General features: G+C 48.8%; 1 protein-coding gene across 1 annotated transcript in view; it reads right to left on the bottom strand.

The window, feature by feature from the left end:
- LOC144819229 (snake venom metalloproteinase BjussuMP-2-like) overlaps positions 1-17,513 on the bottom strand; it is a 183,682-nt gene extending 166,169 nt beyond the window's left edge. The window contains exon 1 of the mRNA XM_078677197.1: positions 17,412-17,513. Within this exon, the coding sequence (XP_078533323.1) occupies positions 17,412-17,478 (67 nt within the window). The 5' untranslated portion in view covers positions 17,479-17,513. The remainder of the gene's footprint in view (positions 1-17,411) is intronic.
- Between the last annotated feature and the right edge of the window lie 224 nt (positions 17,514-17,737).

The raw sequence follows: 17,737 nt of genomic DNA, 5'->3' as shown, positions 1-17,737 counted from the left end.
GTCCATTGTGTCTTGTGAGGGAAGGATGGGAGTTACCTCCCAAAAAGCCCAAACTTGATATTGTGGACTATGTACTTGGTGTCCGCTCCAGGATGGCTGAATACATGTACAAAGCATCTAAAAACCTGGAGGCCAGCCAAGAATTACAGAAAGCTTGGCATGACCAAAAGGCTGTCCTGATTGAGTACCAGCCAGGACAGAAGGTGTGGGTGTTGGAGCCAGTGGCCCCAGCAGCACCCCAGGACAAATGGTCTGGACCCTACACCATAATGGAAAATAAGGGGGAAGTCCCCTACATGGTGGACTTTGAAACCCCCAGGAACCCCCACAGGGTGATCCACATGAACAGACTGAAAGCATTTGTTGACAGGGAAAGCATGGGATTGCTCATAGCTACAGATGGGGATCAGGAGGAAGAGAGTGACCCTCTCCCAGACCTGCTTTCCCAAAATCCTGATGATGGCTCAGTTGATGGAGTAGCCTTGGCAGGCAGCCTCACTGACCAGCAACAGATGGACTGCAGACAAGTTTTGCAAGCCCATAGACACATGTTTTCACTCACACCCAGTCAGACTACCTGGTGCACCCATGTGGTGGACACTGGTGATAGTCTACCTGTTAAGAACAACATTTACAGACAACCTGACCATGTCAGAGATTGTATCAAGGCTGAGGTGCAGAAAATGTTAGACCTTGGAGTGATTGAGCCATCAGAGAGCCCCTGGGCCAGCCCAGTAGTCCTTGTGCCAAAACCTCATGAGAGAAATGCGATTTTGTGTGGACTATAGAGGTCTCAATGCTGTCACTAGGACAGATGCTCATCCCATTCCAAGGGCAGATGAGCTCATTGACAAATTGGCTTCTGCCAAGTTTCTGAGCACATTTGATCCGACAGCTGGCTATTGGCAAATCAGGTTAGCTGAGGAGTCAAAGGCCAAGACAGCATTCTCTACCCCCAGTGGGCATTATCAGTTTGTGGGGATGCCCTTTGGTTTGAAGAATGCACCTGCCACCTTCCAAAGGTTGGTGAATCAAGTCCTTTCTGGGTTGGATGACTTTTGTGCAGCATATCTAGATGATATTGCTGTCTTTAGCTCTACCTGGGAGGATCACCTGATCCACCTGAAGAAGGTTCTGGAGGCCCTGCAAAAGGCAGGCCTGACTATCAAGGCTACCAAGTGCCAGATAGGGCCGAGCAAGGTTGTGTACTTGGGCCACCTAGTAGGTGGGGGTCAAGTTCAACCATTGGAGAGCAAGATCCAGGCCATACAGGACTGGGCTCCTCCAACTACCCAGACACAAGTCAGAGCCTTCTTGGGCCTGACTGGGTATTACAGAAATTTTGTAAAGAATTATGGGTCCGTTGTGACACCATTAAATGACTTGACATCCAAGAAGATGCCCAAAAAGGTTCAGTGGACAGTTAGCTGTCAAAGGGCATTTGATGACCTGAAGAAGGCCATGTGCTCTGCACCAATCCTTAAGAGTCCTGACTACTCCAAACAGTTCATTGTTCAAACAGATGCTTCTGAGTTGGGGGTGGGAGCTGTGCTTTCACAGCTCAATGTAGATGGTCAAGACCAGCCCATTGCTTTCATTAGCAGAAGGCTGACCCCTAGAGAGAAACGTTGGTCAGCTATTGAGAGGGAGGCCTTTGCTGTGGTTTGGGCCCTGAAGAAGCTGAGGCCATACTTGTTTGGTACTCACTTCCTAATTCAGACAGACCATAAGCCCCTCTTGTGGCTTAATCAGATGAAGGGTGAAAACCCGAAACTACTCAGGTGGTCCATTTCCCTACAGGGGATGGACTTTACAGTGGAGCACCGCCCAGGGACTGACCATGGTAATGCAGATGGTCTCTCCAGGTACTTCCACTTAGAACATGAAGACTTATCTGGTCACGGTTAAGTTTAATGTCCCTGCGTTTGGGGGGGGGGGTTGTGTAGGAGAGTAGGGTCTGCTATCCTATGGTCACCCCAATTTTTGCTTTTGGCTTCACTGGTTTTCGACTTAATGTGGCTGTGGGCCTGCTAATCAGACCCACAGCCTGCTGTTCCCTCTCTAAATTCACAGACATGTACTATAGGTACATAACCAATTTGGTTCTGGACACCTTGTCAGCCCCTATACAGTGCACTATAGGTGCCATGGGCATAGGTGCATCCAAGGCCTACCAGGGGCTGCAGCATATCTTTTGCCACCCCTGGCTGGTACTTAAATCGACACAACTGGCTGTTCACACAGCTGGGGCAATGTGGTGTAATCACCCCTTGCTTAGATATAGTATACCTATGTCTAAACCTATATCTGAACACATATATACCTATAAGTCACTCCTATGGCAGGCCTTAACAATCCTGGAGGCAGAGTGCTTGGTTTTATGTGAGATAGTGCTCTGGCATGAGCGGAGCCTGTCTGCAGCTTGCAGGACCATTTCTCTATAGCTGTTCCAGTGATACTGCCATACCATATACTCTTAAGTGCATTATAATCCTCGCGGTTAATGCTAACTTTGGTTTGGCTTTATCTAAACATGTTGTGTTTGGTGTCATACATTTTGGAATACTACCCCCTCGCCAGTTCAAGACGGGGGTAGCATTCCACCCTTCTAGAGGGAGAAGACATGTTACTTACTGCAAATGCGGTTAATCCTAACCAGAGCCCCAGCATCACAAAATTGATGCTGCTGTCACAGACACTAGTCTGGCCTCCTGCTGCTGACCGATACTCGACAGAGGAGGCTTGATCAAAGGATATCCTGTCACAGGGAGGTATCACACCACCCCAGACAGGAGATAGCAGATTGTAGCAGGGAGGGTTGAAAGAAACTAGACACTGCCTGGGGCACACAAGGTGTCACTGGGCAGATTCCAGTCAAACCGGTTCTGGGGCACTCCAGCCCCAGTCTTGGCGGCAAACTGGACAAAGGAAAGGGGTGTAACCACCCCCTTCCTGGGTCCCACCCATAGGAGGGACCTAGCAGGTAATCCAGCCCCCAGATTTGGAATATAGGTGGGAGCAGTGCCAATGCACATCAGATTATCCTGACTGAAACTTATGAAACGAAACTCTGGACCCTTTGACATCCCACTCGACGTGGAAGACTGAAGAATCTCCCTTGTGGTCAAGGAGTGACCACCCGGTGCAAACAGGCACCATCCAGCACCTCGACATTTGCTTTGTTGCAGTTCCCGCCGGAACTCGAGCGACAGAGATCAACAAGAGCCAGCTTTCCTGACTTCCAACAGCCCGATCCACAGTCCATGCAGAGCTGGGACCCGTGGAGGTGACCTGAAGCGTGGGAGCGGCCATCTTGAAGTAACTACGAAGCACTGACCGTGCAGCACCCGAGGCTCCCTTGAAGCTGTGCATTGGAGCCTGAAAAGCTCTAGCCCCGAGCAGCTTTTGCATCGAAGCTCACCCCTCTACACTCGACGAGTGCTGCGTGGGGCCCTTCTGCATTTTCCTGCTTGACGCGTTGGTCCGGTCGCTTGCCCGTTGGCTAGTGGCCCCTGTACCGACAAAACCTTGAATTTACACCGCTCGTCTGGTTGCTCCAGACTGGCCCTCGCTCCCCTTAAAAGGAGCACCCGCTCAGACCTTGCTGGTCCGAGTGCAACGCCTTCTTTGAATCCTGCGTGGGTTGCCCTTCCCAAGGCTTGTTGACTCCGATCCGGAAGCCGACACCGCCAACAGCGAGAGCCTTTATGGGACAGCTCGTGATTCACTTCAGGACATCCTCGGTGCCCCAGAGTCCACGTGGCAGCGGAGACAAGGCACCTGTCATCAACCTGATTGCGCCCGACATCGCCTGGTTCCTTCCTGGTTCCTTCCTGGTCACTGGCTATTGACCCAGACTCTGTCCCCTCTGCTTTCACGTACCCTTCAACTTCGATCCACCCTTGGATCGCACCGGACACTTCTCTTCTGGACGCCTGCAGCATCTTCATCCTCAGGCACCATCGAACTGCGTGACGAAACCCAAAACAGGTTGGCACCTGTGCACCCGCATCCTGTGGGTGAGGTAACTTACTAGCGCCAGTGTTCCCACACTGGTACACACCTCTAGTGCCTAAGTCTAAAGTTTGGTAGTCCTAGTCCAGTCAGGAGACTCCTTTTGCAATAACATTGTAACCTTTACGCACCATTGACTTTACATTGGTGCAAGCCGTGCTTCCCGCACTGCACCCGAATCCCGCGGGCTACTCCCGTCCTAACTGCTGTTAGTCCAGTGTAGTCCCAGCGATTCACAAGGCCCTAGGCCTTACCCCCCATCGATTAGTGATTGTTATACCACTTTTTTGATATATGGTTTGAGTGGCCACCGGCCTCATCCAAAACGTGCAACTTGTTTATGTTATACTGTGCTTTTATTTAAACGCTTGTGCTTCATTGCTCATAAAGAGTAGTGGGGATTATTCTAAGAATAAATACATATATTTTGATAATATATAACTTGTGTGGTGTCCTTTCATTTGATATTACAGGATTGTATATGGTAAAACTGCTGGCTTCACATGTCCTTTGGAGTTAAGCCTTTAAGGCTGCTTAGTCCATGCTACCCCTAGGATAGCTTGTCTATAAGGTTGACTTACAACCACCACCATAAGGGATTGTTTGGACGGATACAAGGTGCCCACAGAACTGTGGACATCAGGCCAACTTCTCACATTTTTCATCAGGGACTGGATGAACTATAACCACCTGAAGCTCAATCCTGACAAAACCGAGCTGGTTTTGACAGGTGGTTCCTCCAGTCCCTGGAATTCTTTGTTTTGGCCTTCCTCTCTGGGTTCTCCTCCTACCCCCTCCTTCTCTGTCAAGACCTTAGGGATAAAATTAAACGCCCACCTCACCTTGCACTCCCAGATTAGCTCAGTTGTCTCTTCCTGCTTCCTCACTCTCCGCACTATTCGAAAGGATTCACGTTTCTTTTCCTTTTCTGCTCTTAAACTTATCCTTTCTGCTATGGTCATCTCCCGCCTAGACTACGGCAATGCTTTGTATACCGGCGTCCCCGCATACAATCTTCGGAGACTTCAACTGGTTCAAAACCAGGCCGCCCGACTTGTTTACAATCTTTCCAAGTCCCATCATGTTACCCCTCTGCTCAAAGCTTTGCATTGGTTGCCTATCCGGGAGCGTGCCCTGTTTAAGATGGGCTGTATCACCTTCCAGGCCATGGCGGGGACAGCCCCTGGCTTTATCACCTCTGAAATTAAGGCCTATCTTCCTAGCAGAGAGCTGCGCTCTTCTTTGCAATCTCTTTTGGTGGTCCCTAGCTTTAGGAAGAAGAAGTCAGGAGGCGTCAAATTTTCCACTCTAGCCCCCGCTTTCTGGAACACCCTTCCTTCACCCCTTAGGTCCTCCCCCCATTATCTGGAGTTTCGGAAAGCATTGAAAACATTCCTCTTCGCCCAAGCCTTCCCACACTAGTGGCTCGCCCTTCCCTCTGTTCCATGGTTTGCATCCCTAGCGCCAAGAAACCACCTGATAGTCGTGCGCTTTATAAATATTTTAATTTCAATTTCTCGGTTACTATTGGATCTACAGGTAATTGTAATGAAAGAAAAAAAACTATTATATATATTGGGACGACATAAAAAGATAAAAGGAGCCAGAGCTAAAAATAATGTTGACAAAAATTGTCAGATGAGCCAGTACAGTACACAAGGAAAGCCCCATAAGTTAAAGAGATCTTAGAAAGAGTGTCATTTGTGTGGCTCATTCTTACATGTTAATGAGAACATTGGAATGTCGGGCGCTTCATTGAAGACAAATATGTGGATTGGGGAGGACTTGGGCTAGTAGTTCGGTCTGGACTGTTCCCATGAGGAACAGAGTCAAGACTGATTTGCATATGGCTGGGTCTAAACTGGGGTGGGATGGTGGGAGAAAAACAACGGATTAGGATGCGGCCCGAGCTCATGCCAGTGGCTGAGATTAAACCAAGCATTCCATCCATCACCTTGTTTTTCTGCATTTCACGGCCCAAATGCGCCAGATATGCCCAGATGTGGGTCTGGGGCATGGTGTGCCACTGGAACCAAGAATACGTGGTTGAAGAGCGCTAAGGAGAGCCAAACCGGTTCTGGGTTGCTGGTGTTCCTGTACAGGGAGGACTTGGTCTGCCAGTTCGGGCTGGACTGTTCCTAAGAGGAGCATGATCAAAACTGATTTGCACATGACTGGGTCTAAACTGAGGTGGCATGCTGGGCAATAAACGATGGATTGGGAATCAGCCCGAACCACTGCCAGTGTCTAAGAATAATTCAAGCATTCCATCCCTCACCTTGTTGTCTTTGCAGGGCTTATAATAGCCGGGATTAGCTTTCTGTGCAACATTCCAAGGTTTTCTTTCTTTTTCTCCCTTTTTTATTTAGAACATTCTACCCTCAGGGGGTAGAATTGTCTAATAGCCCTTCTACTTCTGCCTATGCCGGTAATTAAAAGCCTTCTACCTTGTTATAGGTCCTCAGCTGTGGCTCAGGCCTGTAACTCAGGTCCAGGGCTTTAATGAAAGGTATGGCTGCCAGCAGTGGGCTAGATTAGTACTGCATGCCCCCCAGTTGGAGATCCAACCAGTATCAAATATATACATGTGCATATATCAAATATAACCATCAGGCTGGCTTTAAGCAACTGTCACCTAGAAGGATTAAAATGAAAACCCCCCTTTATCTGGCATTGCTTAATTAACCACCTGTATACATCTTTTTGGACATAAACTTCTCTGTAATTTGTTCTACTTGGATGATATTTTTAGTCCGATACTGTTTTATCCATTGATATCTAATGATCAATAATTCTGGAGGAACTTTAAAGCAGGTATCTTAATTTGGCTTCATTAATCAACTTGGATAGCTTTTACTAAAGTCATTTTTGGGGGATACATGGCCATTTCATTTTTAGGTCTCGCCTGAGCTAGCGTATGCGCTGCCCTTGCGAGACATTTAGTAACAGGGCTTTTAAAAGTGCTACCACAGCTTTTGCTGGCCTAGCGCTTGCGGTTACCGGGCATGCACAGCCACCAGCTTTCAGCAGCCGAGTAGGTGCCATCTGGAGTGTGATCCCTTTAAATTTTTACGCTGCTGCGCATGCACCACTCGCATGATTTTTTTAAATTTCCTTTTTGCGTACACACACGCGTACACACACTCACGCGTTTTTTTTATTTTATTTTTGCGTGCGCCCACACAACTCCCGGGCTTGTTATAACTTAACTTGTTTCCATTCAGATGTGTGGATTCTGAATAAAACGACAACATTATTTCTTCTATAAAGAATCCCACCCCTTCCAGTTCAATACTCATGTGCATGCACATTAAGTTAACCCTTCACGGTGTGACTGTGCCCGCCCCTTGTACCAGCCTAGTTATCCGATACCTGCGTGTTCAGATAGCGTTGAGTGGCTGGGCTGCCAAAGAACAAGATTGCCCCCACAGGCCCACTGTTCAAGTCAAGTCAAGTCAGAATTTATATAGCGCACTACATACCCAGAGGGTCTCAAGGCGCTTGAGGAAGGGGGGAGGATTATTTATCGAATATCCAGGTTTTGAGCTGTTTTCTGAAGGCTAGGTGATTTTGAGTAAGGCGGAGGTGGTGGGAAGGGAATTCCAGGTTTTGGCCGCTAAGTAGGAGAAGGATCTTCCCCCCATGGTGGTTTTGTGGATGCGCAGAACAGCGGCGAGGGCTTGGTTTGACGAACGCAGCTGGCGGGTGGGGGTGTAGAAGGAGAGGCGCGTGTTGAGGCAATCAGGTCCAAGTTCGTATAGGGCTTTGTGTGCGTGGGTGAGGAGGCGGAACGTTATTCTATAGGTCTTTCAGGTGAATGGAAATGTGGTCTGTGTGGGGGATGTCTAGTATGAGTCTGGCTGAAGCATTTTGGATGCGTTGGAGTTTTTTCTGCAGTTTTGCGGTGGTACCGGCGTAAAGGGTGTTTCCGTAGTCCAGACGGCTTGTAACCAGTGCGCGGGTGACCGTTTTTCTTGTTTCGGTGGGGATCCAGCGAAATGGTTTTTTGAGCATGCGTAGGATGTTGAAGCATGATGATGAGACGGCGTTGACTTGTCTGGTCATCGAGAGTGAGGAGTCCAGGATGATGCCCAGGTTCCGTGCGTGGTTCGTCGGTATGGGGGCTTTTCCTAGGGCCGTTGGCCACCAGGAGTCGTCCCAGGCGGAAGGGGATGAACCTAAGATGAGGACTTCCATTTTGTCCGAGTTCAGTTTCAGACGGCTGTGTTTCATCCACTCGGCTACTTCTTTCATCCCTTCATGTAGGTTGGTTTTGGCGGTGGTTGGGTCTTTTGTGAGTGATAGGATCAGCTGAGTGTCATCGGCGTAAGAGATGATGTTGAGGTTGTGTTGATGTGCGATGGTTGCGAGGGGGCTCATGTAGACGTTTAAGAGGGTGGGGCTGAGTGATGATCCTTGCGGGACGCCGCAGATGACTTCTGTGGCCTCTGACTTAAAAGGGGGGAGGCGGACTTTCTGAGTTCTTCCAGCTAGGAACGAGATGATCCAGTCCAATGCTTTTCCTTGAATTCCGATGTTTCTGAGGCGTTGTATCAGGGTGCTATGGCAGACTGTGTCGAAGGCTGCGGAGAGGTCAAGGAGGATGAGGGCAACTGTGTCTCCCTTGTCCAGTAGTGTTCGAATGTCGTCTGTTACTGCGATGAGGGCGGTCTCGGTGCTGTGTTTGGCTCGGAAGCCAGACTGTGAGGAGTCAAGTGATTTGTTGTTTTCGAGGAAGGCGGCGAGCTGATTGTTGATGGCTTTCTCAATGACTTTGGCAGGGAATGGGAGGAGCGATATGGGGCGGTAGTTTTTGAGTTCGGTGGGGTCAGCTGTGGGTTTCTTCAGAAGGGCGCTGAGTTCGGCGTGTTTCCAGCTTTCTGGGAATGTGGCGGAGTTGATGGAGCAGTTGATGACATCTCGGAGATGGGGTGCGATAATGGAGTCTGCTTTGTTGAAGATGTGATGGGGGCATGGGTCTGTAGGGGATCCTGAGTGGATGGAGTTCATCAGGCGAATGGTGTCTTCTGTGGTGATTGGACTGTTTTGACTGGATTGACTGTTAACCCCCTAACATGGCGAGCCACATCGCCAGCATCCTTTCATCACCCCCAGAACTCTCTAGTAGATGGCTTGAAGTAGGGGTGAACGATCCGATAGCCACCCGGCCTGTGGCGGCGACCATAAACCCAACGCCCAGGGTCATCCTCAGGGCTGGGCTTTTTTGATTTATAAGATTCATCCACTTTCCTTGAAAATAGGTTGGTAAAATTAGGGCATTGTGGAGACCAAACGGAAGCCGGATTCTCCTGTTCTAGACTCAGCAAAGGTCAAAGAATATCTGTTAGCCATCGCTTTGTGACAGAGTAGAAGACTTTTAGGAGCGTATGTATCACAGGCGCATGTTCACAACTTTTCTAGGGAGCAGCGACACATCACAAGAACTGACATCAGATCTTAAGCCCTCACATATCTGTTTAGCAGGTCTAGCATGAGTATATTTCAGCACATTTCGAGTATACGTGCAAACCCTCCTACCTTAGGCAGAAGTCAGAAGATTCACACTTTTATAAGCTTCACATAAACCAATGTTGTCTTTTGCCAGCGCAAAGCTTCCTCTACCCATAGTGTTTTAACAGAAAAAATAGTGATATTTAAATTATTAAACCACTGCTGGGGTAGTATCGCTGTATACATGCTATTTATTTTGTGTAAATATTGGGAAAGTCCAACACATCTGACAATCTTACAGTGAATGCATATCTTCAAAACAGGGACTGAACAAAGTGAAAAGCTGCCTCTCGAGTATGTGTGAAGTGCTACCAAGGTGTGAGCCTTTGTTTCTCCTCTGCTGCATTTGCTTCTAGGTGTGAGGCCCCAGGCTGCTGCCAGCCAGGAGACTCAAACAAAAGGAGGCCTGATAACCCCTCAAATTCTGCCATTGTTATGAGCCCAGCAGGAGTCAGATACAAGCATTGGCATAGCCAATAGGTCTCGCCTTTGGGACCTTGCAAGTGTTTAGCCATGCAACAGGTGTTGTTGCACCAAGGATATTGTGCTGCATAACTAAAAATACTTGTAAGGTCCCAAAAGCGAGACCTATTGGCTATGCCAATGCTTGTTACTTATGTATGCCACACTAAGACGCATGCCACTTAGGAACTAGTCAAAGGAGTGCTGCACTAAAGATGCTCCTTAAAGGATGGAAAATCAGTGGATTCGTAGGGGGAGTAGTACAAAAGGCATTCGGAAGCCTTTGTGGGCCAACTGTTTCTAACAAAATTCAAATGTGAAATTCTTGCTCCTTTGGGCCTATCTTAAAATTAGCATGCGTACATGGTTCCAAGATGGTTCTCCAAAGGTTCTGCTGCTGGCCTGCTCCTTTCCGCCCGTAAAGTCTCAGTGGTTTTAAGTATGCGTAGGATGGAGGCCAGTGGTTGGTGGTCACATATAACCCTGGGCGAAGCACTACACTACGCTCGTGTAGTTTGCGAAGTTTGCGCAGCTTCACACTACGCGAGCTGCACGTAGCACAGTCCGAACACGCGTAGTGCAGCGGTCATTTTTTGCATGCTCGCAGTCCTCAACGGCATGTTGGCGACCACGAGCAAGCAAAATGACATCCCGGCGAGATTCTCAACGCGGGGAGATCAGATTTATTATTGCGAGTGGTCGCGCATGCTCGCGACCGCTCGCTATGAGAAACTACCAGTTTGCATTGAGAAAGCTGCCGCTCGAGTAAAAATCTACTCGAGCAGCAGAAAACGACAGCTCGCACTGTGCAAGATGCCGTTTTCAATGATTGCCCAGTGCCAGATGCTTGTCCGCACTGTGCAATCATTGAAAACGCATCTTGCACAGTGTGAACATGCTACTACGCAGTTCGCGTAGTGCTACGTGAAGTTTGCGTAGTGCGCTTCACGTAGTGCGAAGTGCGCTTCGTGTAGCGCTACTTCGTGAACTACGCCCACTCTTATTCACATACCAGTGGTCTGTGACTGTGGGCAGACTACATTTCCGATCAGTGGGCAGTTGAAGCAGTGATTCTGAGGCATCTAAGTGGCTTCTTCTCAGTGTCTCCTGAAATAGGAACTCATCTTGCGACTTGACCGAAAGCAACAAAGAGGGCAGCACACAGTGACGAGAATCTGAGTCTACTCAGAATACGGCCATCTGATCCGTTCCATTGGAGGGGCATAGCAGGGAACGTTCAACCAGAATCCTGATCTCCAAACTCATTTCTGAATTATATATCCTTGCGGGAAGGAAAAGGGCGTCTAGCGAGTGCAGAGCGTTCACTTTAAAATGCGGATCTTGGAAAAGATTGCTGCTGCTCGCTGTAGAAAAAAGCAAGTCCTTAACATTATTGGATTTTCTGAATCCCTATCAAACGGTACCCATCAGAAGTATCTCACATTTGTGCTTCGGTGAACCCATTGCCACTTCTCTGGCTCATTCACAAACCGGCACCAAGGGGGGTCACAAAGATCCTGGTCCTTATGGTAGATCTGCTGGATTTGGATGCCTCTCAGCATTGCAGCACTGTGATTGGTCAGGGAAGCCAGGTTCCTGTTCCGGTCAAGTCCTGAGGTGGAGTAGGGACACGGCGGCAATAGGGTACTTTTTTTTTTTTTTTTTACTTACCCCCCACCTTGCTCTGCCACGCCCTGATCCCTGCAGGCCACCACTGATCAAGAGACGAAAAGAACAAGATCCAAGTAAGTGAAGGACTTTGAGGTTTCAGGTGGAGCTGTGGGGTGAGGACATCTTTTACTCCTATGTATAGCCTATATTCAGGAAGTGGAGAAGGGTGCAAGCAGACCGACTCAGCAAATTTTTGCCCAGACACTGTCGCGCCAGACGGACAATGTTCCACAGATCTCGCTGAGGTTTGCTGTAACTATTTGCAACACTGGGCAATGCTCAACTGGCCAATGACAGTTCCTCCTTCGCGCAACCATGGGGCTGGGGTCAGTCTCTTGACTCTGAGGAGGCCCAGCAGCCTCTTGGACGCCTTTCATTCCACTCCACTGCTCATCAAACTAGCAGTGAAGATCAGGGCAGACGGGGGGAGGTTGTGCTGCAGGACTCCCGGCTTCCAGAGGATGGCTCATTATTCCATTTCAGCTGTCTGTCTGTCTGTCCTGTGTCAGTCAAGACACCAGGGATTCAGCAGACCTAGGACAGCTGTCTGTCTGTCCTGTGTCAGTCAAGACACCAGGGATTCAGCAGACCTAGGACAGCTGTCGGTCTGACCTGTGTCAGTCAAGACACCAGGGATTCAGCAGACCTAGGACAGCTGTCTGTCTGTCCTGTGTCAGTCAAGGCACCAGGGATTCAGCAGACCTAGGACAGCTGTCTGTCTGTCCTGTGTCAGTCAAGGCACCAGGGATTCAGCAGACCTAGGCCAGCTGTCTGTCTGGTGTCAGTCAAAGCACCGGGGATTCAGCAGACCTAGGACAGCTGTCTGTCTGTCCTGTGTCAGTCAGGGCACCAGTGATTCAGCAGACCTAGGACAGCTGTCTGTCTGTCTGTCCTGTGTCAGTCAAGACACCAGTGATTCAGCAGACCTAGGACAGCTGTCTGTCTGGTGTCAGTCAAGGCACCGGGGATTCAGCAGACCTAGGACAGCTGTCGGTCTGACCTGTGTCAGTCAAGGCACCGGGGATTCAGCAGACCTAGGACAGCGCTCTGTCTGGTGTCAGTCAAGGCACCGGTTATTCAGCAGACCTAGGACAGCTGTATGTCTGTCCTGTGTCAGTCAAGGCACTGGGGATTCAGCAGACCTAGGACAGTTGTCTGTCTGTCCTGTGTCAGTCAAGGTACCAGGGATTCAGCAGACCTAGGAAACCTGTCTGTCTGGTGTCAGTCAAGGCACCGGTTATTCAGCAGACCTAGGACAGCTGTATGTCTGTCCTGTGTCAGTCAAGGCACCGGTTATTCAGCAGACCTAGGACAGCTGTATGTCTGTCCTGTGTCAGTCAAGGCACCGGTTATTCAGCACACCTAGGACAGCTGTCTGTCTGTCTGGTGTCAGTCAAGACACCAGGGATTCAGCAGACCTAGGACAGCTGTCTGTCTGGTGTCAGTCAAGGCACCGGTTATTCAGCAGACCTAGGACAGCTGAATGTCTGTCCTGTGTCAGTCAAGGCACCGGGGATTCAGCAGACCTAGGACAGCTGTCTGTCTGTCCTGTGTCAGTCAAGGCACCAGGGATTCAGCAGACCTAGGACATCTGTCTGTCTGGTGTCAGTCAAGACACCGGGGATTCAGAAGACCTAGGACAGCTGTCTGTCTGGTGTCAGTCAAGGCACCGGTTATTCAGCAGACCTAGGACAGCTGTATGTCTGTCCTGTGTCAGTCAAGGCACCGGGGATTCAGCAGATCTAGGACAGCTGTCTGTCTGTCCTGTGTCAGTCACGGCACCAGGGATTCAGCAGACCTAGGACACCTGTCTGTCTGGTGTCAGTCAAGGCACCGGTTATTCAGCAGACCTAGGACAGCTGTATGTCTGTCCTGTGTCAGTCAAGGCACCGGTTATTCAGCTGACCTAGGACAGCTGTATGTCTGTCCTGTGTCCGTCAAGGCACCGGTTATTCAGCAGACCTAGGACAGCTGTCTGTCTGTCTGGTGTCAGTCAAGACACCAGGGATTCAGCAGACCTAGGACAGCTGTCTGTCTGGTGTCAGTCAAGGCACCGGTTATTCAGCAGACCTAGGACAGCTGAATGTCTGTCCTGTGTCAGTCAAGGCACCGGGGATTCAGCAGACCTAGGACAGCTGTCTGTCTGTCCTGTGTCAGTCAAGGCACCAGGGATTCAGCAGACCTAGGACACCTGTCTGTCTGTCCTGTGTCAGTCAAGGCACCGGTTATTCAGCAGACCTAGGACAGCTGTATGTCTGTCCTGTGTCAGTCAAGGCACCGGTTATTCAGCAGACCTAGGACAGCTGTCTGTCTGGTGTCAGTCAAGGCACCGGTTATTCAGCAGACCTAGGACAGCTGTCTGTCTGGTGTCAGTCAAGGCACCGGGGATTCAGCAGACCTAGGACAGCACAGATCACAGGTTCTTGAAGTCAGCCAGTTGGGCAACATGGAGATTGGGTGGAATGGTCAACGTCCAGTGCCAACCATCCACACGTCCTTCCTCTAACTGTCCCAAGATGGCGCTGGTGAACTCTTCGTTTGCGTGTTCCCATTGCAGGTGCAGACTGTGGGTGACCTCCCGCTGTGCCGCTCCTTCAAGCACGAGCTCTCCTTGGGTCCAGCAGGTTCATCTCTCAGACCCAATGGACCGCCATCAAGGAAGGTCAAGACACTTGGGGTGCACAGAGGAGGGGGTGCTCGTCTACAAATGCTCCTTCCTGGGTTCGCCCCTTAGCTCTGCAACCCCATTCCTTGGAAGTTATAGACAATCTTTTATGGACATGAAGACACAGCTGTACAGAGCTGGGCTAGCAGGCAAGCTACGAAAGAACCGCTTTCAAAAACATGCCTCAAAGGTCAACTTTGAATTACTCCTGGGCAAACAGTCTGAGTGACTGTTGAATTCAGCAGTATTGGTGTCTGCCGTGGGAGGCGCGCCCTCCTCCGCCCCACGTGCCAAGTTGTTTAATGTATGTGGATTGAAGGGACCTAAAACCGACGTCCCAATTTGGCCACATTGTGTGATCTTGCGCTCATGCACTTCGTTTCTCTGCCCTCTGCCTGTTTCGAAAACTGACGAATATTAGTAGCTCTTAGAAGAGGCTATGAACCCTTTGAAGTGCCATGTTTCTGTTTTAAATTGTATTACCTAGTTGCCACTTATTCATGCCCATAATTAAACAATTTCTAAAAAAAACGTTGTTGAACTGGTGCGAATTTCCACTGAATTATCTGTTTCTCTCTATTTGGTGATTTTGAAATATGTGGTAAAAACAGAGAAATCCACTGTGTAACGAAACATCATTTAAACAAAAATATTTTTGTTTAATTGATTTAATGTGCATAATTAAGTGTTTAAATTCCTCATTATTTGCCTGTGGCCTTTCCTTAAACAAGTACACCGAATTGATTTTCCCTCAAAATTAGGGGTATCTTTCGTATTTGAAAAGTAAACACAACTGCATCAGTTGCACCCATTTTCGTAACACAAATATTGCCGATTCAGTTTGCCCCTGCTTTAAACTTGGTTTGCTCCTGATCGTTTAATAAGTCAGCAAAATGGCGCAAACTGAATGTGTTCCTTTTCTTTTTTTTTGTCTTTACTTGTCCAAATTTCCTGAAGATGCCAGCTTAAAAGAAACCAGCGCAGGGATACTGGTGCAAGCGAGAACTCTAAACTCAAAACTTGAGAGGTACACTTGCAACTGTCGTGGACAGGGTTCACTATCAAGTAATCACAAAAGCATCCCCCACACACCAATTTTTAATGCTTATTATGATACGCACTTTTCTCATTCACCATTCATCCATCATTAAATAAAACCTAAATACCGAACCCAAATATATGCGAAACTGTGTATTATTTATTACATTTATAGTTGTGTGTATATAGAAAATCTCCAATGAGGCAACTATGGACAGTACTGACCTCGTCATCACCATAACTGTTGAATAGCGCTACTCGCCCTTTGTGGGTATCCAAGCGCTGGTTACACGCTAGTAGGAGTGCTACTAAGAATAGAATTGATGGATTTTAACCTGTTTTCTAAATGCTAGAAGGCGCCTGTGATGCGAATGGAATATAGTAGAGCGCCGCACAGACACTTAAAAAACCAGCAACATATAGCATTCTGAGACTTGTAGTTTCACACTTTGCATAGGTGTACAGGTTCAAAAAGACTTTAGCATGCAAGGGCAGTTGATTAAAAGGCCAAGGCTGCGTGAGTGGGTCACACTTGACAGATGTGCCTTTGTAGATTAAAAGTCAAATATTAACAAAACACTGTAGATAATTCATGCCACTCACTGGCTGCTGCACGTGCACAGCAAACAGGTGTCCTGTAGCAGGGAGAAGAGAGGCGGTGACAAGTGGGCGCTTTGGGCGCTTAGAGAGCAAATGAAAACACGTTGCTAAGCAACGCATGAGGGAGATACGCGCGCTGGATAGGAGATGGGTAAAAAATGAAGGGATATAAGAAGAGGCAACATATAAAACCTCAAACTATCCCGATGACTAACCGACCCACCCAGCCAGAGTTGTAGATTATCCCAGGGCCGGACCGTGCGTGAGTAGCTCGGCCTGTTCAGGGTTTTTTCTTTGCATTTTGGGGTTGTAGTTCTTAGAAATTGGGGGGCATATTAGCAACGGACGGCGATAAATAACGTAAAGCCCGCTTAGCGCTTTTGTATTTATTGCCGTCTATCGCGGGAATTTATCGCCCTGTTAGCACGTTATTAACAACACGTTTCTCCAAAGCGATATAAATTCCATCGATAGCGGGAAAATTGCCGTTTTGCAGGGACCATCGCTGGTTTTCCAGCGATGTTCCCTACAAAACGGCGATATGCTTGATGATACGACCCTGTGGTTGTAACACAAGAATCCACCCCCATGTTAAACATACATGAGTCAGGATTTTAGCAGACGTTAGTTTTTGGCAAAAACAGCGGTTTTCGCTGAAAACTAACGTCTGCTAAAATTCGTGGGCCACCTTGTAAATGCCCAGTGACGCCCACTTTGCATCAGATGCAAAGCGAGGCGTCGGGAAAAAGGGTGCTAGCATGCGCTACTGCATGTTAGCACCCCCTTGTAGATAGGGCGCTAATATTATCTCCGCTTATTTTGCTTTTGAAGCCAAAAAAGTGGAGATAAGGCCCTTGTAAATATGCCCCTGGGTTTTTGGTCAGCAGAGGTAAGCACCCTGTCACAGGAACCACAATCCTAGACAGGGTAAGCCAAAAACATGCTTTAAATTAACAGGTGCTTAACATAAAAGACAATATGTAAAGTATATGTGCATACAACACACAGTAACACAGAAAATACAACAACAAAAAGACTCCACACCAGTGTAGAAAAATAGAGACTATTTTTTTATAAATAAAAGTAGACCAAACTGACAAATATCCAACAGAAGTCGAAGTATCATTGTTAAAGTTTAAATGCAAAAATAACGCTTAGAAGCATGAAAGTAGAACACTTGTGAGGCATAACTTGGTCTTGTTTTATGATTAGCATTCTGGTAATTGTAGTTCTGCATTTAGAAAAGAACATTTAAACTGCAGGCACCGGAATAAAAGTAGAACTACTCGCGCACATAGGAAAGGGCAAAGGGGTACACCATTTCTGTGCTCTGGTATTAGGAGGAACGCGGCACATGGTTTGGGCTGGGCACAGTCTGAGCTGGGACCCCCCCCCCCCCCCCTGGGACCCCCCCCCCCCCCCTCCCCCTGCACCCCTGCACCCCTCTTACCTCCCACCGGGCTTCGCAGCTGTGGCCAGCACAGGACCCCCATGGCCAGGAGACACAGCGCGCTCATGGTAGCCGGGGCGACGGGACGGGCTCCGGGGCTCCGGGGCTACCTGGCTGCTGCACTCGATGCAAGTCATCTCTGGTCGCCCCTGAGCCGGGCTGAGGGCGAGGAGGCGGGTCGGGGGAGGGGGAGGCAAGCAGAGGCAAGCCCTGCACAAACACAGCAAACAGACGCCCCTGCAGGCAAAACATACCCCCAGCAGCCACACGTCCACCACGTGAGCCGTCCACACCTTTCCCGCTGCCTTTAGAAATTGACACCGAGG

Source organism: Lissotriton helveticus, chromosome 2_1, assembly GCF_964261635.1.
Source record: "Lissotriton helveticus chromosome 2_1, aLisHel1.1, whole genome shotgun sequence".
NCBI classification, from domain to species: Eukaryota; Metazoa; Chordata; class Amphibia; order Caudata; family Salamandridae; genus Lissotriton; species Lissotriton helveticus.
Note: the sequence above shows the minus strand (reverse complement) of the source record. Positions and strands in the feature narration are given on the sequence as shown.